We start from the raw sequence: 25403 nt of genomic DNA on the forward strand, positions 1-25403 counted from the left end.
CTCTAGTGACTGTGTCTCCTAATAAGTCTGTTGTTGTGACATTTGTTCCCTATATGAGTTACAAGTAAGGTCCATATAAAGTGCAAGCAGCTGTGAGCCTAAACTGTTTGGGTCTAAACTGTCTCTTCTGAAAGCAGAAGATCTGATGAAAAGGTGGCACAGCCATCTACACAGCTCTCTAAATTTCTCCTTGTTGAGCTCCTTGTCTGAGCTTCAGGTCATTGGAGCAGACTTGAACTATTTAAGATAAAGATACAGGTTAACCCTTTCTTTGACAGCTACATACATTTACCTCTTATATATCTACTGTCATTTGATATACATAGACATGAAAACAGAGTTACTGAGGGCCTGTGCCATCACAAAAAATATGACCTCTGCACCAGAGAAGGCTACAATCAAGCATCACCCAATGTATCCACAGTAGTATGTACACAAGGCTCTCAGTTGTGGCAGCACTTCTCTGTCGCAGCCACAAGGAGAAATGTTATCAGCCTGTTTTCCCATGGATGAGTAATCACCAGGACTGAGATCTTGTTTTGATAAAAAAAAAATAATGTGATTATAATTTTAGCTGCAGCATCCACATGCTTCAATCTGTACAATTGTAATTTATTAAAGCAAGCTTTTGGTTTTGGCAGTGATCTGTATATATTGGGCTGTAACTGTAATTGTACAGACATAATGAGAAGTAATTTGCCAAAAATAACAAAGACCAAACCCAGTGCTAGTGATAAATAAGTATTTTGAACACATTTCTTGTGGCCTAGCATGTCAACATATTTCCTCTGCAGTTTCTTATCAAGAACTTGTGTTCAGATGTCAAATACAGCAAGTCATTTGAGTTAAGCTACTCTCTTGTTGTGTTCTGTCTCTGTGCTCTTTGCTTGTCATTCCTCAGTGCTGAGAATAAGACTGTTTAACGTTGTGCTAGCTGACATTGACTCATATTCTCAAGCATCACCATAAATTGATAAATCCCACATTTTCTTTCGAAATAGTCATGAGCACAGTTACGAAACAACTGTGTGTAGGCAGTTTTACTGGATGAGGAAACATAACCCGAGGCCATCCCAGCTGGACCTTTTTTATAACTTGATCGATGTGCAGTGATTCACTGAGTGGTGTCAGGGCAGCGTGGACCTTTCTCAATTTTCACTTCACTTCTAAAAGCATTTACCTTTGGTCTATTTTTCTTCCCCAAATGCCCTTTATTTGTTTACCTCATTATCTTTATACGCATTTAGTAAAGTGTCTGCTGATTCTCTGTTGTAATTGAGTTGAGGTCCAACTTTATAACTTTTATTTATACAACCTTTTATCACGAGCAAGGGCTTTAAACAGGGGAACAGAGACAAGAACAGGAAATTAAAAGTAACCCACCCAGATCTAATGAATCACACAGCTATGAGACAAAACATACCTAACATATTTAAGCATGCAAGGAAGAAAAATATGAGTTTACCAAAAGGAAGAAACCTTGTGTCATTCAGGTTCACTGAGCATGCAGTAGATGCTAGACAGAACATAGAATGATATATAATGTGGTTGATGTTTCCTCAGTCTCATATGCTTACTAGATAGTAAGCATATGAGACTGAGGAAACATACAGTAATGTTGCTGGACTAAAGGTAAGAGCAGCTTCTATAAGGCTATGTTCCTCATTCGTTTCAATGGAACAACTGCATTGGTGCAGTAGGGTGTTGACAGAGTCTCTGACATATAAAACACAGGATGTTCACATAGACTTGACAACAATAAAGACTACTACAGCTAAAATGGCTCAGATTACTAAATGACCATGTTCCACATGAACACATAACTGCAACTATGTAGGATTGCTTAAATCAGTTCAATGAAGTCTGATCAGGATGAACAGACACACATAGTTGTATGTCTGTCTTAGTTATTGCATGTTTTTGTTTCTTTCACCAATTTTATGTATGCAAACTGGACAGAACACCAGCAGAAACAACAAACAGAGACATAATACAAAAAGTAAATCAGCTGAAAACCTCCAGATATACTGAGTGTTTATGACCCTCAGTGGAACCAAGCAAAGGCCTCAAGCTGACATCTACACAGCCACAGCAGTAAAAGCCATCAAAGACCATCAATTTTATGGAGGCACTTGATGTCTTTATGCCAAATATCTGGCAAGATGCAACTTATGAAGCATGATAATGTTCCTGTCAGGAGCAGTGTTTTAGCTGATGTAGCACAAAGCAGTAACAAGTACACATCAGCTGCTGTTGTATTTGCAGGTGTCATCTATCACACAGCATATCTGAACGGTAGATTAATTAAGAATAGCAAATGAGTCTGTGTAGATTCATCAAATGTGGTTTTTACACCCAGTTGAGCTGTTACTACAAATTCTGATGGATAGAGATAGTTTCTGCAATGGTGGCTGGCCATGCACTGCTAATGGAGCAGCACCAGGTTTTCTTGGCTTCTCAGTAGTATATTATATGTTGTATTATAAGGACTGCATACCGGACTGCAGGCTGGCGCTTGTTCATATCCGTTTATTCCATGTTGTACATGACAAAACAGTATGATCTCTTTTTGCCTTTCTGTTTACCATAAGACTTCACAATGTTTTGGATTCAAGGGGGTTTTGTTTCGTTAGGTTCTCAACAAGGCTGACTTGCCACTGTATCCAGCTGTGGATACAGCTGTAATACATCTGTGGGTTTCACACAAACATAACTATGGAGGACCCTTGTGGTCCTAAATTATCATAAATCTGCTGTGGTCTGAAAATGACACATTTCTGCTTCGACTGCTTCTCAACACTTAACGTTAGTGTAAAGTTAGAGCAGGTACCACAAGACTCTTTTCTGTCTCTCACACTGATTAGATTTCTTTACATTAATGTCCTGCCCTCTCTTCCTCTGCACAGTTTGATGCAGCTTTGGGAGAAATTGGGTTCATTTGTTTTGATGCAAAGTAGAGGCCTGAATTGACATTGTGATAGTATTTTGATAAGTCATGCAGTCATGATAGCAGAACATAGCTTACCCCTTTTGTTTTTTCCTGTTGGTAGTTCAAAGGTCGTAATAAGCACATGACTGAGATTATATGTAATTATGAGAAGTGTAAGCGAGGAAAAACATATCACCTGCAATAGTTTCACGCCACGAGCACACAAGTGCAAGCACCATGATGGTGACTGCACCTCATTTAACGGCCACAGATGTCACTGATGAGAAGGAATTTCTGATTCCTACACACAGAACCTTTAGAACTTATGGCAGTATCAAGGTGCTTGTTGTCATGGAGGCCACCATTCTTACCAGACAATCACATCCATCCATCCCTCCTCCTGTCTAGAACCACCCAGAGTGAAGCCATTAGAAAGCAGCTGAGTGCAGTTAGCTTTGAGCTCCATGTATGATGTCCAGACTTGATGGTGGACAGTCATCAGGCGCTACTAGTTCTCTTGACATCCACCTTGTGAACACCTCTGTGAACAAAGACCTTCTGATTGCTTGACAAACTATTACATGTCTTAGTATTGTTGAGCACCTGAATGACAGTGATTGGTCAGCCATTGTTTGTCACTCTCTGTAATGTCTTTTTTTTCTCTACATCTCTTCCCAGCATTTTCCCTCCTCTCATCTCAATCCTCACCACCCTCTCTCACATCATCGTTATTGCTTCCATCCTGTACTGTCCTAGACTTGATTCCTTCCCTATCCTTATTCTTCTGTGACTTCCTCATTTCTATCTGGTCTTTCTTTTCTCCAGCCAAAACACCCACAACCTAAAAATTTATTTTCAGTGATATGACAGAGAATGGCAGAGAAAAGCTGCAAATCCTTACATTTGTGAATTTGAGTCAGCAAGTGTTTGAGATTTTTGTTTTTTTGCGTAAATGATTAATTGTTTATTAGGGCCTGGGCACCAAGTGGTGCAAAGGCAGGGATTGTACTTGAACAAACTCCTTCTAGAGAATAAACCCGAGCGACTTCAAATATGGTAGGTGACATCTAAAGATCTTTGCAATGCTTAATTGTGAGGCTTTTGAGTTTTCATGGAATGCCCTTGGCGTGGTGTTCTGGTCAATTTTGCCCAGTCCATGAAACAGGAACTTGTTGTAACTCCGCTTTACATAGTCCAATCTGCCCCAGATTTCTCGTTTGATAGGAGTCCAGTTCTAAAACATCTACATGTCAATCTTGAGTCATAGTTAAAGCATCACCTACTGACAACAGGAAGTCAGCATTATGTGACAAAAAAAATCACCATCATTTACATGGTGTGGTCTACACATAATATACAGCAATATGATGTATAATTAGTGGGTGTTCTCTAGCACCACATGGTGGACAGAAGAAGTGATATTTAACTCCATGCAATGTCAGATATTCATGAAAATGTATCTGCAAGTCAGGTAACCTCCACTAAATGTATCGCTGCATTAATGAGCCACTTGTGTAGCACCACCTACTGGCAACAGGAAGCAAGCCTTATGTTACAAACTTCCTTCGATTTACATGAAATTTAAAGTGTGGTCTACATTTGATTTGCAGCAACGTAATTTACACTTAGTGCATGTTTTCTAGCACCACGTAGTGGACCTGGGAAGTCATAGTTATCTCCTACATGTAGTGTCCAATAGTAATGAAACTGTATTTCCATGCCAGTTGCGCTCTGGTTAATGTATTGCTGTGTGTCAGCTGACCTCAAGTAGCGATTACACGGCTGCCGCTTCCTCCGACTCGCATGAGATGTGAGGGCCTTTTCATTGGTGATTGCAGCTTTAATGTAAATTAACTTGTTGATGAATAATAAATGAATCAACTGATTGTTTAAACATTAAATGCATTGTCATCTTCAGTGACAATAGTCTTATCTCACCAAGTCCTTTGGTAAGCACGGATGTCTCTGTAGTATTTTAAACATAAGATCAAATTAGTTTTTGAAGAGCTGTTTATGTTTTTGTATTTTTGAGAGCGAGAGATTTTTGTGACTTAAGAGTGGACAGTAGAGAGACAGGTAGTAAGGAAAGGGAGAGATGGGGAATGACCTGTTGCCAAATTTTTTCGGCTGAAGGTACAGTTTAAGTTAATTTTGCCATGCTAGTGGCTCTGTGAATGGAAATGTTTGTCCGTTTGTTAGCTGGTCAGTTGCTCCACCACTTTGTTTCAGACTGAAATATCTCAAGCTATTGGATGGATTGCCATGAAATTCTGTAAGTCATGATCCTCAGAGGATGAATCCTGCTGACTTTGGTGATCCTCTTACTTTTCCACTAGCACCACCATGAGGTTAACATTTTTGGTTCTGAGTGAAATATCCAAACAATTATCAGATGGATTGCCCTGAGATTAGATACTCATGGTTCCCAGATGATGAATCCTACAGATTTTGGTGATCTTCTGACTTTTCCTCTAGTGCCATCAGCAGGTCAACATTTTCACTTATGCTGTGATATACTGTATGTCAACATTTATGTGATGAATTGGGACAAAATTTGGTTCAGACATTCATGGTTCCCAAACAATGGATTCCAAAGATTTTGGTGATCCTTTCTTTTTCGCTAGTGCCCCCATGAGGTTGACTTTTTAGTCCTTTATTGAAACATTTTAAAAACTATTGAATGGATTGCTGTGAATTTTTTTTTACATACATTCATGTTCCCTAGAGGATGAATTGGAATAACTTTGATCTCCTGACTTTTCTTCTTGTGCCATCATCTGGTCAAAAATGTAATGTTTCCAGTACTTTGGTTCATGTCCAAATACCTGAGAAACTGACATTTCCATCAGCCTCAGCTGTACTTTGTATTTAATGCTAATGACAATATGCAATTGCGAACTGCATCCTCCCATTCTTGGGACTCCTGATTTGAACTTTGAAGTTTTTTTTTTACTGAGAAGGGGCTTTAATGTATTCTATCAGTTTTGAATCAGTTAATATATTGTAGTTTGTATCACAGCAGAATGCCTCATCAATGAAAATCAGTGTACACTGACACAGCTTTATAAGAGTCAGACACAGTGGTACCACTGTGGTTGCGTTTTGATGTCCATGCCTACATACCCATAAAAAACCCATGTGACTCTGCCCTGGCTCCAGTGAAAAGAGGGAAGCATGAGTTACTAATGACAAATCACATTACTTGACCCAAGTGATTAGAAACTTGTAACATTTAGCAGTAAGGTCAATAATGGAGTTTAGAATGAACATTTTCTGATAAGCGTGCTTCAGATAACTAAAACCCTCAGTGCTTCAGCTGAATTGTTTTGCCCTTTAATTACATCTAATAAGAAACATTTCTCCCTTTTTTTTTTCTTTCTCTGGTCCATTTGTCTGAGGACAGAGCCATTATTCTCTATTAGAAAGCTTTTCGTTTCTGGAACACAGCTCACACAAATGGAGATAGTGCCTCGCCTGTCACCTCTGTTAATTTTACATAAAAGCCATTGTATTCAAGCTTTTAATAACATGTTGTTGTATTATCCAGCATTGTCTCTGTTCCTTTTTGAAGACAGTCATTGTTAGTCAGAGGATTGTTAGTGATTGTTAGTCATCCGAAAGCTGCTAACATGGGCTGATTTGAGAGGAGATGCAGAGTGGCATTCTAACAAAGTATTTAACCAAGCTTATTTACATTAGCACATATATGTACAGTACCAGTCAAAAGTTTGGACACACTTATTTATTCAAGGGTTTTTCTTTATTTCTTTTACTATTTTCTACATTGTAGAACAATACTGAAAACATCAAAACTATGAAATAACACATCATGGAATCATGTAGTAAACAAAAAAGTGTTAATCTCTCTATGTAAAGCAAGGAATCTCTGTCTGTCTTCATGTATGTAGGCTATGTCCTTCGCATATCCTAAAAACTGTCCATCCGATCTACTTTATACCTGGCGGATGTATTGCTGGGGACCCAAGGAAGTGCACTGTCAAGTGTGAAATTGTTTGGATGACCAGTTCTCAAGAAATACCTCATAAACAATGTTGATTAGCTTCTTCTTCTGCCCGTGGAGTCAACGAGTGGAAATACAGACAGTGCCACTCTGCCATTGCACACATTGTGGTCAGAGATGGGATTACATCTGTAGTTATACTGTACTTAATGACTTAAAAAAAGTTTAAGAGACTTAAGCTCTACTATTGAACTGCGTACTGTGAACGGAACTTGGCATGTACGTTCAAGACTTACTTACATCTCAGGCACTTTCAGAAATATATAAAAAATACCCCATAAACAACTGCATGAAGCCCCTGCTTCTTCTTCTTCATGTGGTGTCAAGTGGAAATACTGTTTAATATAAACACTGTCACATAGTGGGGTGGGGCTTCTGGGCTCTGACTTGCTGAGTGGGACAAAGGCACGTGTCAGTTAAACTGCCCAAGAGAGAAGAACAAGCACACACAGGAGGAAAAAAACAGAGGCAGAGGCAGTAAAACTAGCCAATAGGAGTGCAGACACGTTTGATTGGCAGCAGAGCCAATGGAAGACCATAAACTGCTTCTATGGTTCAACCTCTGTTAAGTCTCACTGGTGTCTGTCTGGATTTAAACCATTTAATTTATTAAATCATTATCGTTTTAATTGATACACTTGTCAATTGATACATACATATGCAGTTCTCAAGAAACAATAAGTAATTGGCTGTTCCGAACAGGCACGCTTTGAACGGGCACTGCACTAGTATTTTAGATTCCTCAAAGTAGCCTCTGTTTGCCTTGATGACAGCTTTGCAAGCTCTTGACGTTCTCTCAGTCAGCTTCATGAGGTCGTCACCTGGGAATCTTTTCCAACAGTCTTGAAGGAGTTCCCTTATATATGCTGAGCACATGTTGGCTGTTTTTCCTTCACTCTGCGGTCCAGCTCATCCCAAACCATCTCAATTGGGTTTATGTCACGTGATGGTGGAGGCCAGGTCATTTGATGCAGCACTCCATCACTGTCCTTCTTGGTCAATTAGCCCTTACATAACCTGGAGGTGTGTTTTGGGTCCACAAACCAGATTGGATGGCGTGTGGCTGCAGAATGTTGTGGTAGCCATGCTGGTTAAGTGTGCCTTGAATTCTGAATAAATTGCCAACAGTGTCACCAGCAAAGCCCCCCCACACCATCACACCTCTTCCTCCATGCTTCATGGTGGGAACCACACACATGCAGATACCATCTGTTCACCCTCTCTGTATCTCACAAAGACAATACTGTTGAAACCAAAAATCTCAAATTTGGACTTATCAAACCAAAGTACAGATTTCCACAGGTCTAATGTCCATTCCTTGTGTTTCTTGGCCCAAGCTTTCTCTTCTTCTATTTGGTCTCCCTCAGTAGTGGTTTCTTGCAGCATTTCAACCATGAAGGCCTCATTCACGCGGTCCCCTCTGAGCAGTTGATGTTGAGATGTGTCTGTTACTTGAACTCTAGGAACTCTTGATGTGGGCTCTAATTTGAGGTGCCGTTAATTGGTGATTTCTTAGGCTGGTAACTGTAATGAATTTATCCTCAGCGGTAGAGGTAACTCTTGATCTTCTTTTCCTGGGGCGGTCCTCATAAGAGCCAGCTTCATCATAATAATTGATGGTTTTGGAGTAGTGGAATAGGGCTGTATACCAACACTAACTCAGCACAACATAACTGATGCTCTCAAACACACTAAGAAGACAAGAAATTCCACCAATTAACTTTTGACAAGGCACAGCTGTTCAGTGAAAACCATTCCAGGTGATTCCATGCTGGTTAAGATATTGCCAAGAGTGTCCAAAGCTGTCATCAAGGCAAACAGTGGCTATTTTGAGGAATCTAAAATATGAAACACATTTTGGTTTAACACTTTTTTGTTTAAGAGCTGTTTTAGCTGTAAACCCAAAACAGTCATTATGTATAACTCTCCATGAAGATAAATGAACATAATGACAGCAATAGCTGTTCAAACACATCTGTTAATTGTGGTAAAGCAACTTGCAAATTGTACATTTTTAACAAATGAAGCTAATGATGGGATGTCTAGACTGAGAGGCAGTACTGCATGCTGCATCAATGAACCACTAATGAAACACATTCAGAATATAATGGCTATTTTACATATTTAAGGAAGTTTATTATTGTAGCAAACTGTATACTCAAAAGTATCCAAAGTGCTTTGAGGTATAAAAGAAAAAAGTAAGAGATACAGAGTAAGATAAAGTAAAACTATATATAAATAAAATTAAAAAGATGAAATCAAAGAATGCATTCATGCAAGTTCATTGGATAATGGTCTAAGCAACTAAGTTTCAGTTAAAACTCTGGAGAATAGATTAACCTGAACCTTATTCTAAATGTAGTCAGAGTTATTTTGATCTAAACCATTTAGAGATTTGTAGACAAGCAGTAGCTCTTTCTGTTCTGTCTTTTATGATACATTGGACAAACTGGAAAACAGTCCACAGACCGGAAATTTACAAAGAATTGTTCAGATTTCTTCATATTTCTCAGTATACTAGCAGCAGTATGCTGAATGAGCTGAGGATATCTGAGAGTATTTTTTGGGAGACCTAAGAAAGTCAACAATCCGACGAGCTGGAAATACAACCGGGGCAAGCTGAGTAATTTTTTCTCAGTCATGCATGAAAATGAATCTCCTGATTCTTGTTACTGTAGGTGACTGGCAGACTTTTAATTGATCATTATTAATACTTAATGAAGTTATGTTGCTATGCTATATATAAAAAGAGACACAGCCCCATTCTTCATTTAGAGGCACATATTTTTACTGCTGCTGTGTGCTGGCTATCAATATTTAAGACTGAATCCTACATATAAGCAGTTGCATGCAACAAACAGAACATCAGAATGGACATTTCTCCAAAACTCTGAATTATTCAGTGACATATGAAAATACTTGGTAAGATTTAATAATATTACGCTTATATACTCTGCAAAACTGTAGAGCAAAGTGATGAAGCTTAACTCAAAAAATAAGTATTATGTGATTTTAGAGAGGTGTTTACATCAACTAAAGCCATGCAATTTGTGGCTTTAGTTGTAATTTTGTGGACCAATCTTAGAACTGGAATGTGGGAAAAACTTCTGATGTTCAGATATTGTCCTGCATGCAGAAGAAGGCTAGTTAAACTATACAGCTACAGTATTTTTTTTTTATTATGGAGCAGCTTTGTGACTTCCTCTTATTTGATGTGAGATTTGTTTGGGCCTTCCAGAGCAAAAACAAAAAACAATATTAAATTAAGAGCACAAATGATTAATTTGAGAGCACAAATTATTCAATTTTCTGCACTAATTAGTTGTTTTTTTTCACCTCCATGACACCTCCTGGGCTCAGTAGCTTGCAGTCCATGTGTATCCACCCCATATAGGCCCAAATATCCTACTGTGTGTGGAGTGTGTCTGTGCCTCTGACTGATCTCTTAAGGCCAATTCATGCTTTCCACTTTCTGTGTTCCACGTCCACAGACAGCTGTGGACTTAAGGACACAAATGCATTCCACATGTATGTACTAGTAAACAGGTTGCCACATGATAACTTTCCAGAGTTGTAAAATCCAGTCTGTGAATATTACAAATCGCTATGCAGTGTATTTATGATCAGACTTTAAACGCAATAATCTGTTAATCTGTTACTCCAACCGGACTTGCTGGATCGTATTTAATTGTCTCGCCAGCACTTTAAACAGCACGCCCACACCAACACAGCTCCTTGGATTGCTTTACACAGGGCTGTTTTCAGTCTGAATGCAGCTGATGAGTTCCTGTATGTTACAAGGAAAAGTTCAAAAAAGAAAAGTTACAGTTTAATGAGATTAGGAATACAGTACATACATACAATAGACGAGACAGGCATTCCTATTTGCTTTTCCAGCACATGTACTCTTAGAGTGCTTGCTATATGTACAGTCCATGCAGTCACAAAGTTTGGTCTGTGCACAGACATCTGTAGAGGGGACCCTCACGGACATGGAAGAAGGATGAAATTTACGTCAAGCGGACCCTCCAGTTCTTTCTCTTCCCTCCAGACCCCTCCCCCTTTCTTCCTGTATCAATACACTCATGTGTTTGAGTCATAAAGCATCAATGTTAAAACATTTTTCATGTGTAATTTAAAAAAAATCTAGTTAAAACAAATATGAACAAGCACATAATTTGTTAAAAGTATTTTAAATGCTTGAAGCCTAATCTAATCCTAAACTACACTGAATGGTAAATGGATGTATTTATATAGCACCTTTCTAGTCTTCCAACCACTCAAAGTGCTTTGCATTACATGCCACATTCACATTCACACACACATTTATACACTGATGGCAGAAGCTGCCATGCAAGATGCCAACCTGCTCATCAGGAGGAGTCTCTAATGCTCATTCATATACACATACATACTCACACACTTGATGGCGCAGCCTTTGGAAGCAATTTGGGGTTCAGTATCTTGCCCAATGACACTTTGATATGTGGACTGGAGGAGCTGGGGATTTAACCGCTGATATTCTCTACCTCCTGAGCCTGAGTCACCCCACTGAATTAATATTTTTCAGTTCATTTGTGATGCTTCTGCTGCCTCACTTGAGTGACAAGCTAGCCCTACTTCCTTTATCCATCCTATCCTTTATCCTTTTTCCATTTATAGTCTAGAATCCAAAACGCTTGCACACATTATATCTTATGCAGTGCTGCTATTATCTGTTCTGCACAACTCTGGTCTGGTTTTCTTCATTCTGCACAAGTGATAAGAGAAACAATAGTCCAGTTTACTTATGGGTCAGGTCAGATGGACAGTGCATTTTAGAAAAGCCCCTTCTGGAATACAAGGCACAGCCTCTTACACTAACTCACTGTGAATTTTGAATCGGAACAGATCATAACAGACTCAACAGACTTTTTCTCACGCACTAGCAGTAGTTGACGGACCTAGCACTACCACCACAGTTGCCTCTAAAATTTCCTTTCATTCAGTCTGAGCAAACTTTAGTGTGAGCCTTTTTTCTTCTATACAAAAAACTATTACTTCTGTTTTGTCTGTGCTTAGTTGAAGGAACTTTGGGAGCATCCAATCATTGATTTGTTGAATGGATTTGGTGAACTGATTTAAGAAAATGTTTTCTTTGTTTTATTATAATTTTTAGATGTTTCAAAGCTTCAAATGTTGCCTTTAAATAAGGGGATAATAGGACAACAAATTGTAATAATTATTGAAAATGTGAATTTATGTCTCAGAGATACCTTGAACCTCTTTAAGACTGTCAGAAAGTCAACCCAGCTCCAGTCTTGGGTCTAGTGTTGTGTGCCCACAATTTTGGGGTTACACAAATAGAGAGAATATGTAAAAAATGATGAGCACATGAAGTGATAACTGAAGAGTAAGAAATACTTGTGATATTTGAGGTGATGTTGCATGGAATAATGGCATTTTAAAGTCATACTTCCATCTTTATCCTGTCCTTCCCTCAGTACTGTAGATAATCTCCATATACTCCCATCATTTGACTTAACTCTACAAGACTAAATCCAAAATCTTAGCCCATGCTTATCATATTGCAAACTACTTACACACTACACTAGGCTTAACTTTCCTATGCCTGCATCTAACTATCTGAATCCAAACCAAAACTAATCTGGACACTTGCAGTCTTTAAGACCAGAACATCTTATTAGCCAGTTGATTTCCTTTTTGTTTCCCTCCACAGCATCCTCCCCATGAAGCAGGGCATTCTGCTGGGCCAGTACTTGGGAGCCTTCAACCTCATGGACACGTTCAAGGGACGCTCCAGAAAACAGGAGTGAATGAAGATAGAGGAGAAGGAAAAGTGAAGAGGAGGATGACTGAAATGGAAGGAGACATGAAAGTATTAAAAAGGTCGACCTCAAGATCTGTTTTTCATCTTGATCTTCACCGTGTTGAGAAGTCAGTCCTGGTCAGAGGTTGGATTTGAATTTGAGACTTTGATGCTTCCCTCACTTCATTTTTTCATACTTGAATACAAATAAGTGAATACCTATTAGTCTCTGTATCATACATTGTATAATCAATGTTTTACACATTAATATCCTTAAATTCCATTATATTTAGATCATTTTAATAATTGTTAGTAAATGATTCAAAACATATGTTGCCACAGATGAAGAGGCCCCTGATGTTTGTATGGAAATGTATGAATGTAAGCAAGTGCTGCTAAGGGCTTCTTAAAAATTCAGCTAGCTAGTATTGTTGCTTAATTCTTGTTCTGGAGCAATCCTAAAGATGTCATGATGTGTCGTCCACAAACAGCCAAGTCTAATGCTCATTCACATCGTGAGCAAACAAGGGCCAAAATCCATGTGAGAATTAAGTTATAAAATTACAGGCATTAGTAAAAACTTGTACCAGTAGAAATGTCGTCTGATCTGTCCTGGCCACAAGTGGATACTTATTTTGAAGGTGAAATCTATTGAAATCAATACATACATAATACAAAATCAAGTTAATTTTTGATTATAAATCAAAAATATAATATAATATAACACTTTTTTTTTTTTTAGAGTTTTATTGTTTATCTTGGTCAGTGTTTTATTGTCCAAGTCATTTCACATTAAAATGTGCCACAGCACTACAATGCTACAGCCAAGTGCTCATACTCAGGAACAGTGAACCCTACTGAAAGGGTTTCTTAAATGTTCGATACCTCTCCTTGTAAAGCTCAGTACCTGACGGTCCAGACCACTCAAAGCTCTAAAGTGTTAAGTCTGCTTTTTTTCACAAATAGCAAAAGTACAGAATGCACAGAAGTAATATATAAAAAGATAGTCATGAATTTGAGTCATAAAGCCTCTAGGTAAGCACAGTGTTTTCACTTACCTTGAAATATTTTCAATTCGTTCTTGACAATATGAAATCACACTGCCTCCAAAATTTCCTTTGCTTACATTCTGAACCCACATTATTAAAAGGCTTGTGTCATCTTCAGACTATGCACTTAACTTACAGTGCATCTCCAGGCACCACGACAAACATGTCTCAAACGGAGCTAAGTGGCTTATGATAGCAAACATCAAGAAACATAGACGGTTTAGCAGTGGCTAGATGGAAGTAACTTTTTTATATGCCACAGTTTACATTTAAAAAGCCTTCAAGTCATTTACAGTTTACTAGCAACATCACAGCTGTGTGTGTTAGCATTACAGTAATGGCTCTGATTTTACCACGGAAATATCTTTCATTACAAAAGCCATAAAGAGTCTGTATACTGTATGTTTAGCAGGCACACATAAAGGTACTTGTGTCCTGTGAATGAAATCATTTTCAAAATTCAGGAATAACCTGAAAAAATATGGTCATACACTTCCACATAGGTTTTAATGGTCCTATCATGACACCTATTAAGCACATTTACTACCATCTAACACTCGCTCAGAGTCTTAAATGGTGATGTTATAAAGTAACAATATCAGGTATCCATCTTTTTGTTTTAACTTTACAGTGTGTCATATGTGACTTCTAACTAATGGCCATCATTTGTAGATGTCAATGATGATGACAATGTAATATTCTGTAAAATAGCTTAATTACTGATGTATCTGTATATAATGGACTGCAACAAAGAATACATACTTGTGGACTCGTGAAGAAAATTCTGCAAATGGGCAAAAAGAATGAGGGATACAGAGATTGTTTTAAATATGTATGTTCCAATTGTACCTTTCTGTTTTTAGAGCTGTCTCTCAGTCTTTGAATGCAAACCACCTAGAACTGATATTGTGAACATTCTACTCAATAAATTGTCACATTTCAACTGTTTTGTCTCTGTGTTTGGAGTCTCTTGTTCAGCATTGACTGCTACGAGATACCCTAAAAGACAACTGTTTCCTTTTCAGAGTAAACTGACAAATCTCATTCCCACCACATCATCTGTCACCATGTAAAGCCTCGTTTGGTTGTGGGTTTTACATTATTACCAATATAGAAATTAATTTAAAATATGGACGGCTGCTGTATTTAATGAAAATATCTGGTAAATCTTTGTTTTCAATGATTAATAGTTGTCACATAATTTCAGTTTTCTTTCCATTTTGTGTATCCCATACTGTAGGATGGGCCCTGCCACGGACTTAAGATATATGAAATGTTTAGTTTAATCAACCACTAACTGTGAGTTTAAACATCCTGTTGCACATTTAAAAAGCAGCCACAGTAAATTAAGCTTCCTGATAACAATCCTATCCACTCAACTGTAACGCTAATGGGAATTGCAGTCTTTTAATCTGCTGCTATCATCAAATTTTATTAAAGGTTTTTTTTTTAAATACAAAACAAAATAAAGAAGAAAGGGGAGAAGACTATGATGATAAGAAAAGCAAATAGATATGGTGTCTTAAGCCAGTGTGGTTGGATTTTTAAGATATTTACATTTAAGAAAAATCTGAAGGTGTACCTGACCTATATGTCTTGATGTTACCCAAAGGTGACATTCAGTCACAGTTGACGTAACTCAACGTCATGCTCCACCTCCTTCAAAAGGACATGACCTGTGTAGTTGTAGCCATTAGAGGACTGATTCACATTAGCCTTATCACAGGGTCCTGACCTCTGCCAAACAAAAGACCAAAAGTAATTTGCATATAGTCCTCCTCAGTTTATGAAAGGTGTAAACTTGCAGTTTTACCACTAGCAAGTTGCCTGTAAATATCTAGTAAGCTCAGGTAACTAGCATCATACATGAATTTAGAGTACAATTTGAATTTGAATAACACATGGACAATTGACAAATGACATACATGCTGTACTGTGCACATAACCCCTGAGTTAGCTTGATTTGACTGTTGATTTGTTCAAAGCCAGCTAAAAATGTGTCTGTAGCTCTTGTCAGAAAAAACTATTCATTGCAAGTGAAGGTTTATTGACACTTAGCTGGATGATAAAAGACTTTTCAAGGTGAGACGTGTAAAACACTGCATTCTTCAGCTTTAAAGTCGGAGCTCCGACTGTGCAGCTGTAGTAAAATGGTTCCATGCCAGCCATTATCATCAACATTCATGATTGGTTTGCACTGCACTATGGTTATTATTTCAAAATAAGAGTGCACTATAATTCAAGATCAAAAAATCAATCCACCAAATGCATTGAACCAAGTTAACTGGATAAGAATTAACAGGATCATTTTAGGTGGCAAACTAAAAAACAAACAAGACACATAGTAAAAAAGTGGCCCTGCAGGCTGCTAACCAGAACAAACAGTGGCTTCTATTTATATCCTGCAGTGTTTTCCACTGGTCCAGGTTATGCTGTGCAATTAAGAATGACAGATGGCCAGCTGAAAAACTTCATTTGGTGAAGCAATATTTCAAAATTTGTATGAATTTACAAGGGCCATTGAACTATATGATCACAGTTCATTTTGGGATACCCAGGGCTGTGAAGAAGGCATTGATTGCAACATCCATATTTCAGTAGAAAAAGAAGGACGTTGCTCTTGGCTACATACTGTGTATGGATACAGCGGTGTTTGTCAGTCATGACAGAGTTTTCTGGAATATCTGTCACCAGAGACTGACTGGAGAGCAGAGACAGTTTGAGAAGAGGGTCAGGGGAAGTGCACAGCAGCAGCAGATGGCCACGTTGAGGAGATGCAGCAACCAAAAAGATGACCAGAACCATACTCAATCAGTTACTGAACTGTTCCCCCACCACCACCACACACACACACACAAACACACACACACACACACCACTGCAGGCTCCACAGACTCTCTGTGACTGAAACGTACACAACATGATTCTGACAGCCATTGTGTTTTGCCTGCACGGCATGACCACTTTTGATAGGAAGAGTAGAAAAATAATTCAGCTGTTTCAATCATAAACTGGAGGTGAACTGTGTGTTGTAACCATTTATATGAGATCTTATCACAATAATAGTCATTTGTTTTATATATTTGGTTTGATAAATAAAAATGTAAAAACTGTGTTATAAACATTATTTCTATCTAATTTTCGATGCTTTCTTCAGTGCAACTAAAACAGTTAAACCATTTGCTGACTTGACACAGTATTATACTATTATAGTGAAGACATACAGTAAGTCAGAAATCTATGCAGCATTGTGTGAGTTCAGGCAGAGTGCTGCCATCAGCAGCCTATTTTTTTGGCTCTTTTCTATTCAAAAAGGAAATGAATGCTTCACCATTAGTGGCCCATTCGCCGACTGCTTGGCTATTAGCTGACTAGTAATTCCATGTGTCCTAGGATTTTTGGTATTGTTGTCTATACTAAAGTCCGATGTTCATGTGCATAATGGGATTGTCGAGCTTGCAATTTTGTAAAATCAATATATTTGCAAAAATAATTATCAAATTGCCCAAACCAGTGCACTTTTCTGTGTGTCATAATCCAATTGAGAACCACTTTTGCAGACCTAGGTCAGATAAAATCTAACCTCAACAAGTGGATGAAAGTTATCTTCTCAGGCTCACCTTACACTCTAAAAATAATCTAATTTCAGCGATTTCTAAATTTCTACCCAAACTAACCAGCTAGTTGTTGAGCTTGTTGCCCTGCAGGAAGCAAGAATGGTACATGTTTGCCATGAAAAAAACACATTTCTGGAATGTGCATGAGCCAGCATGGACATATCAGTGAGGGGCTCAACAGGGAAATCAGAGGGGGCTTCTGATCATGTGAGCCTCTACTTTGACCCAAATGTTACAAATGGAAATGCAGTATGCATGCAAATAGATATTACTACTGTCTGAGTAAATGATATACTAAATGTTACAAATATATCCTCATCTTATATTGCTTGCTGACTTTGGTAATAAAACCAACCCTGCGAAGATACAGGAATCTTTAAAAATGAACCCATTTAAATGTGAATAAAAAAATATGAATTAACAGATGGATCATTTGAATAGCTGCTCGATCGAAGTCTTCATTCTTGTTTGACCTGTAAACTGAATGTCAATCTATTAATAAATAGCAAACTATTTTGGAAAGAGTTCCTCCATCAAACGTAAAATATGTGCATGATGGTTCTGATATTCGAGTATAAAGCTGGGATAAGAGCAGGGAATTTATTTGACAAATGGTCTCATGAATGGCACCATGCAAAGACAATGAGAAACTATTAAAACCATTAGTACTATGAATCTGTAGGTAGCCTCTGTGTGTCAGAGCGGACGTGTTCCTCATCATGAGGTATGCAAACCATACTGTGATCCCTGCTGACTGTGATCACAAGGACAGGGAGGCTCAGAGATATGGTTCTTCACTGCACTACTACTGCCATCCCATGGACAATCTTTGTATGACACTGAAGACAATGAAGTAGAAGCACTGCTGGGTCTTTATGGTGGTCACATACAGAGTTATCTTCCCCCTCCCACACCAACAACCTGGCTACAAATGCCCTGTGGAACCTTTAAATGTGGGGGTTGCAATCATTGTGATAATGTCATGAAAACCAATCATTTACAAGATGGGAGCACATCTCGCACATATCAAATGAGACACTTTGCCAAATGCAAAACTGCACCCATTGTTTATAGACTGGAATGCCCCTGTGGTTGTTTCTATGGAGGAAGAACAAAAAAAAAGACTAAAAGACCGAGTTGCAGAACATAAAAATGTCATCCACACAAAGAATATTGATTGTGAAATGGCATCACATTATGTGCGAACGGGACATGGCAACCCAAACAGACATGGTGTTAGAAGTTGTTGACAAGGACATTAGAGGAGGCGACCACCTAAAAAGACTACTGCGATGTGAGACCTTTTGGATTGTAAAACTGAAAGCAACGAAATACCCCGATCTCAATGATGAGACAGACTTTTCTCCTTTTCTGTGAAATATTACTTCAGGAATAATGAAAATAAGTATTTTAATATATGGAACTATTGATGGTTATGGTGATTTTATAGTCCAATATGTGCTTGTAATCATGAACAAAAAAATGTAGACCAGGTTATAAATTGATGAATTTATCATGTGTACATACAGAAAGGATTAGGTCCACCTTGACTTGGTAGCCACATTACATCTATCTCCCACCTTCTCTCTCTCTCCTTCCCTTCCCTTCATCCCCTTCCTACCCCTTTCTCTTCCCTCCTCCATCCCTTTCCCCTCTATTGATGATGCATCACTTCTTTGTTCTTGACCAATAGGCTTGCACATTGATAGAGAACCATCTTCCCACTCAACTCATTTGTGTAACACAATAGGTATGTAAGCTACATACCAACTGTGAAATAATTCTCATTGTTCATTGTTTGTGAAAATAACTCTCTCATTTCCTCACTCAGTTTCTAGTTACAAACCATGCAGCAGGGAAACTAGTTTTTTCCTGTGGTAACACAACAGTTTATTTGACTTGCAAAAGACCACAGCTCACTCAAAACATTTAAGTCCTGTGTAAGAATGAAACTAATTCATCACAGTTCTTTGAAAGCAGTTTAATTAACTTTTGGTCAGCAAAACTTTGTCAATGCATCATTGAGATACGAAGATAACAATTACAAATTATATTAGAATTTTGTGTGAAATCAGTGAGAAATGCATACATTGTTGTGATAAAATGAAGTATAGATGCAGAATATTTCACACACTTGTTTGAGAATAGTGATTGTCATTCATGGATTGAGCCAAAAGTCCTCTGATTTGTACTGTTTTACAGTCTGTGGTCTGACTGTACTGCTAATGCCATCTTGTGGATGCTCTTGGTATGACATCCCTTGATCAAGAAATTCTCAGGTTGACTCATCACAGGGTCATTTTCTGGGACAGGCTGAAGCCCTAATGTATTCTAATTCCATTTTTTTCCATGTAAATATCAGATCATTTATGCACTTTAAACAACTATTTTTGAAATTCATATGAGGTGTGCTTTGCCTGTATTCAAATTCAGCTGGTATGTCTGTTTTTTTTAATTTCTCAAAAACAACTAATAGAATAAAATAAATAAAAGCAAGTAAATAAATTGAGAAATAAAAAAGAATATATCGAAAATATGAATATATATTAAGTGGGGTCCAAAAGTCTGAGACCACTAGTCAAGATACTTCTATTTTGCATTTGTTTTTTAATGTAATGCTATTTTTTTCATTACAAATGATAATATCAGCTTAACAATTTGAGTGAAAAGTTGAATCTTTGAAAAATGTACATGAATTTCAGAATATCTTTTGTCCCCCTTTTGATTTGATTCTACTAGCAGAGTCATGGCACGCACAACAGTTGCAGGAAAAGCAATTTGACTGCTATTCCACACAAACTAGTCATTTTTCATCAGATTTGATCCAGACTCATCCCAAATGCTTAATTCTACTAGCAGACTCATGGCACACACAACATATGCTTTTTTATGTGTTTCTAGCAATTTCACTGCTATTCCACACAAACTAGTAATTTTTCATCAGATTTGAGCCAGAATCATAGGAAATCAGTAATTCTACTAGCAGAATCATCGCACACACAACAGTTGCAAGAAAAGCAATTTCACTGCTATTCCACACAAACTAGTAATTTTTCATTAGATTTGAGCCAGAATCATCACAAATCAGTAATTTTATGACCATATTCATCCTACAGAGAATAATATGTTATTGTGTCATTTCTGTCCCTTTCACACTCATTCGGCCTCAAAAATCGATGTTTTGCAGAATTAATGCTTTAAAAGCCTTTCCCCTGTCATTAATAAAATGTGAGTGGATTTTCATCACCTCTGATCATCCAAAATCACTGATTCTATGAACAGTGTCATCATGCGCACAATCAGTGGCGTTTTTACATGTAAAAAATTGGTGGGGCACCAACTACTTCTACTAGGAAAAGTATAATACTTGCTCTTGCTACTGATGTGTTTTTTTTTTAAATGTTATGGGCTTCTAGCAGGTCTTGTACACATCTACAGAGGAAGAGAGAGAAATTGTGTGTGTATGAGTGAGTGCGTGCATGAGTGAGTGAGAGAGAGAGAGAGAGAGAGAGAGAGAGAGAGTGTATGTGTGTGAGTGAGAGTGAGAGAGTGAGAGAGTGTGTGTGAGTGAGTGAGTGAGTGAGTGAGTGAGAGAGAGAGAAGCCCCCACTGGAGCTCCAGGCTCCTGTGACATGACCGACATCAGACACACGCTCACCCTCATTTGCACTCGTCTTAGACTAGTGCATGTACACACACACACACATGCATACACACATACACACGCACACACAGACGTACACACACACACATATACACACGCATACACACACATGCACACACGTACACACACACACATATATACACACGCATACACACACATACACACACACACACACACATTATTGTTATAAACTGCTGTTGTAAACTGTTCATATTCATATCAATACAATTATACAAATATTAATACTGTTTATATAAACCAATTCTATGTTTAAAATAATCTCTCACAATTCTAGGGATATAGTTATAGTTTAAAGAACACATTTCCACTTTGAATGAAAACAACAACAAATTTAATATCTAACATTGCATGAATCTTTTGTAATCAGCCCACCGCAACCTGCATCCAAACGCCACTATCTCTGTTAAGAAAAGGTGTTTTATAGCCTGTGATTGTAAAATAATTCTATTTAATTATATATTGCCATGAATATGTGGCTGAGTATATTTAATATAAAATCACCTTTCTTAAAAAAGTCATCCTCAATTAATATTGAGTCACGGCATCCTATAAAGCACTCCAGTTGTGCATGCGTGCGTGCATACGTGAGCGCGCGTGTGTAAATGGGATGAAGACGGGGTTATAAAACTGAACTTTACGTTTCACATCCCTCATTTAAGCCCTACACTTTCACTTTCGTAATATTCATCAAACTGAACTTTAGATTGTGCATTTTAGTCAACCCCCATTGTTACATAATGTAATGATTTATCAATTTTATTTATTAATTATTTATGTTTAATTTATTCTCTTGTCACTTCGTCTCTTCGTCCATAGCACAGTGCATATTTCCTTTGTACAGTCAATATTTCATTTCAACTTTTATAGCCCATTTAAAGCTATGCTATTCTGTAAACAGATTTTAAATTTCAGTTTAATTTTAATACTACTTTATTTAATTATTTTTATTATTATGATAGAGATTATTATTATTATCATTATAAATGTATATGATGTTTAGTTTGTCAGTTATTACGGAGATTCTTGCAGGCTTTCTATCGTTGTTATGGTGGTTGCTATGAACGCTACTATCATAAAACCACGTAGTTGTAACTGTTTGATGATGTTCTTTCAATGAAAAAAACAGATTTTACGCGCCCCAGGGATGAAGTGAATTTGAAATCCCAGACTTTAAGCTTTTTTGTTTATAAGTGGGAAAAGGCCAGACATGACAGATCTAGATACTAACCCTAACCCTAACCCACAGCCCCACCTGCTGTCACCAAAAAACCACTAATTTCTGCTCCATTACATGGACTTCCCACCTTTTCTCGGAAAACAGTCTTTTTTGAGGCAAAATAAGTGGGAAACAGCCCGGGGTGAAACATAAACTGCCATTCTGTGTGTGCTGAAACTGCTCATGAAATGTAGGGCTTAAATGAGGGATTTGAAATGTAAAGTTCAGTTTTATAACCACGTCTTCATCCCGTTTACACACACGCGCGGCTGTCGCTGTCACCATAGCAACGGTCGCTGAGGATCATGGGTAGGCTAATGTAGTCGCTGTCTTGATGTCCGCAGACCTGTTCAATACTCAATCCAAAAAGGAATAACGATAAAACGAATCGGCAAAATCAAAAACGGGCCGGTTTTGGTTGGTTTTTCGTTATTTGATTCTGACACCAAAAACTTTTTTTGTTTTTTGTTTTGAAACAAAAAACAGATTTACCGTTTTTTAGTTTTTGAATTGCAAATGAATGACGAATTATCCGATGATACCCAGACCCGTAGCCCCACCGCAGCATCATTTGAAATATTTCGGAGTTGATTGGCTCTCTGTCTGATAGATAACCAATCAGATAGCTCTCTGTCTGACAGATAGCCATTCAAACTGTGATATATTTCAAATGATGCTGCAGTGCGGCTACAGCGCGGGCTTGGAATTTACAGTCGGCAAAAGAGGGGAGACTTTCTTAGCTAACACCAGCTAACTTTGGAAGAGAAACTGGAATTAAAGCGCCTCGGAGCCCACCAGCCACGGAATACTGTCATCACTGCTGGTAAAATTAAGTGGTGAAGTTTGCCCAGAGGAAAGACCGCCATGCTGTCCTTTTCTGGGCCGTCAGCTCGTGAGTGAAAGCATATTTTATCATCCTGCCTTGGTGGTTCTGGTCCGTGCATTGGCCATATTGTTGTGCTTGATCGATTGATATAGATGGTGACGAGTGTCAGTGTGTCCATGCTTATCTATTGAGGTTGTTATCATAAAGTTGTCACAGAATGGGCTAGTATCCTTAAAAAATTGTCTGTGCACTTCGTTGTGGTGTTGAGCTCTTTGATGTTCGCTTATGGCCCTGTGTTGAACTCATTTGTTCTGAGCTTTGTTGTGTCGGCTTATGACGATAGAATATCACATTCTTAATTAAACAATATTACAGAGAGGGTGTGCTTCAGTGATGCGGCCGAGCGCCGAACTTGGGCTAATGCTTTCTAGAAATCATGGCGTTTCCCAAACTGAATAAATACCTCACATATAAACACAAAGCTGCTTTGCTAGCTCAATCTTGTTATAACTAAGACATCGTTGATTTGATCCGTTAATTTTTCCACGGACAGACTTAGCTACTACGTCCGCAAACTTCACATATATTTTTAAGCTAGCTGCGCCGTGTCACCGGCACCGCTGATGGAGAATGCCGGAGTGGGAGCTGAGATATGATCTCAACTGAAGGGTGGTTAAGTTTTGCTGTGTATGGGTGGGTAACGATAAAGAGTGGAGAAGGGTTCGGGTTTTTCAGTGTTTGTGAAGGTGTAACCATTGGGACACACTGGATGCGTGAACCTCAGCAGTGCGGGTGCGTCGCTGAACTGCTGCGTCTCTCACGCTTGTAGCGTCCACACTGGAAGCGTGTCTGCTGCGGCGCTTCTGCCACTGGCAGCCCTATTTTTCTATCATGTTCCCTGTCTATTTCTGCCGAGAACCGCGGTCACGCGGCGAAAATAGGCGGACACCTCGAATCTCTAGATGAAGCGACGCAGCAGCCACGCGCATCTCAAGCTTCATTTATACTCCCGGGCAGACGCTCACACGTACAGCTGCGGACACCACGGACGGGTAGTTGATGTGTTTATACTACCTTCTGGGGTCCGCTTGGAGAATGCGCGTCACACATACGCAGTAGATCGCCGTCTACAGGAACATAACGCTGTGACCGCGCGGACAGGTGCGGAGAGGTCCGCACGTACACAACAAATTGCAGAGCCCAGGCGCACACCCTCTGATGACGAGATTTATGTCATGCGGACCCTCGCGGACTCGCGGACGCCGCAATTATAATTTGAGTTTTACGCAGGCTGTGTGGCTACTCTAACCTGTTAACATGGGCGCCGAAATGAAAAGCAAGAGGTTCCGCGACGCACACGCGCTGCGCACGCATCCAGTATGTCCCAGGCGTAATTCGTCTCACGGGTAAAGGGTCCATACTGTTTTCACCACAACTCCTAATCAGTTTAGTTCAATCCAGTTTCACAAACATAAAAGAAAGACAACTCAAAACTCTGCCCTGGGTTTTCACTGCTGATGCCCACAAAAGAAAACAAACCACAGTACATACAATAAAGTCAGCAGAAACGTCAGATAGGTCGGACCACCGTGATTGAATATTTATTTCTAAACGTTACAGTTACGTATGGAAGCCCATTTCCGCCACTGTGATGAAAAAAAAGATCCTGTAAGTCATTGTAATGAGAAACTATCTCAAAATAATGACTTAATATCTCATAATGACTTAGTATCTCAAATTAATGACTTAGTATCTCATAATAATGACTTAGTATCTCATAATAATGACTAAGTGCCATAACGCCTGTAGATGGCGGTGTTGAGTCATTTTCAAGCTAATTCTTGAACTGAAAAACATTAATGAGGAAGATGAAATGGTCTTTAATTGATTTACAATCCTAAATTTTGATTATTTTAACAGTAGCATTTTTTTTCTCATTACCCTTACTCGTGGAAAACTGATTTTCAGTCTTGTTGCTATTCCTGCCTATTTCCTGCTATAGAATCATTTTGGATCATTTTCACTCAGAGTTGATGAAAATCCACTCATATAATCTACTCATATTATATTAATGACAGTAGAAAGGCTATGGTCATATCATATGGTCATAAAATTACTGATTTGGGATGACACATGAAAATGCATGTCCGTGTCACGTGTGCCGTGACTCTGCCACTACAATAGAGCCTTTCGGATGAGTCTGCATCGATTCTGATGAAAAGTGACTAGTTTGTGTCCAATAACACTGAAA

At 38.5% G+C, this 25403-nt stretch overlaps 1 protein-coding gene across 1 annotated transcript in view; it reads left to right on the forward strand.

The window, feature by feature from the left end:
- LOC122993622 (epidermal retinol dehydrogenase 2-like) overlaps nt 1-14751 on the forward strand; it is a 41555-nt gene extending 26804 nt beyond the window's left edge. The window contains exon 7 of the mRNA XM_044367938.1: nt 12670-14751. Coding sequence (XP_044223873.1) covers nt 12670-12766 — 97 coding nt within the window. The 3' untranslated portion in view covers nt 12767-14751. The remainder of the gene's footprint in view (nt 1-12669) is intronic.
- The last annotated feature ends 10652 nt before the right edge of the window (nt 14752-25403 follow it).

Source organism: Thunnus albacares, chromosome 12 (genome assembly GCF_914725855.1).
Source record: "Thunnus albacares chromosome 12, fThuAlb1.1, whole genome shotgun sequence".
Taxonomy (NCBI): Eukaryota; Metazoa; Chordata; class Actinopteri; order Scombriformes; family Scombridae; genus Thunnus; species Thunnus albacares.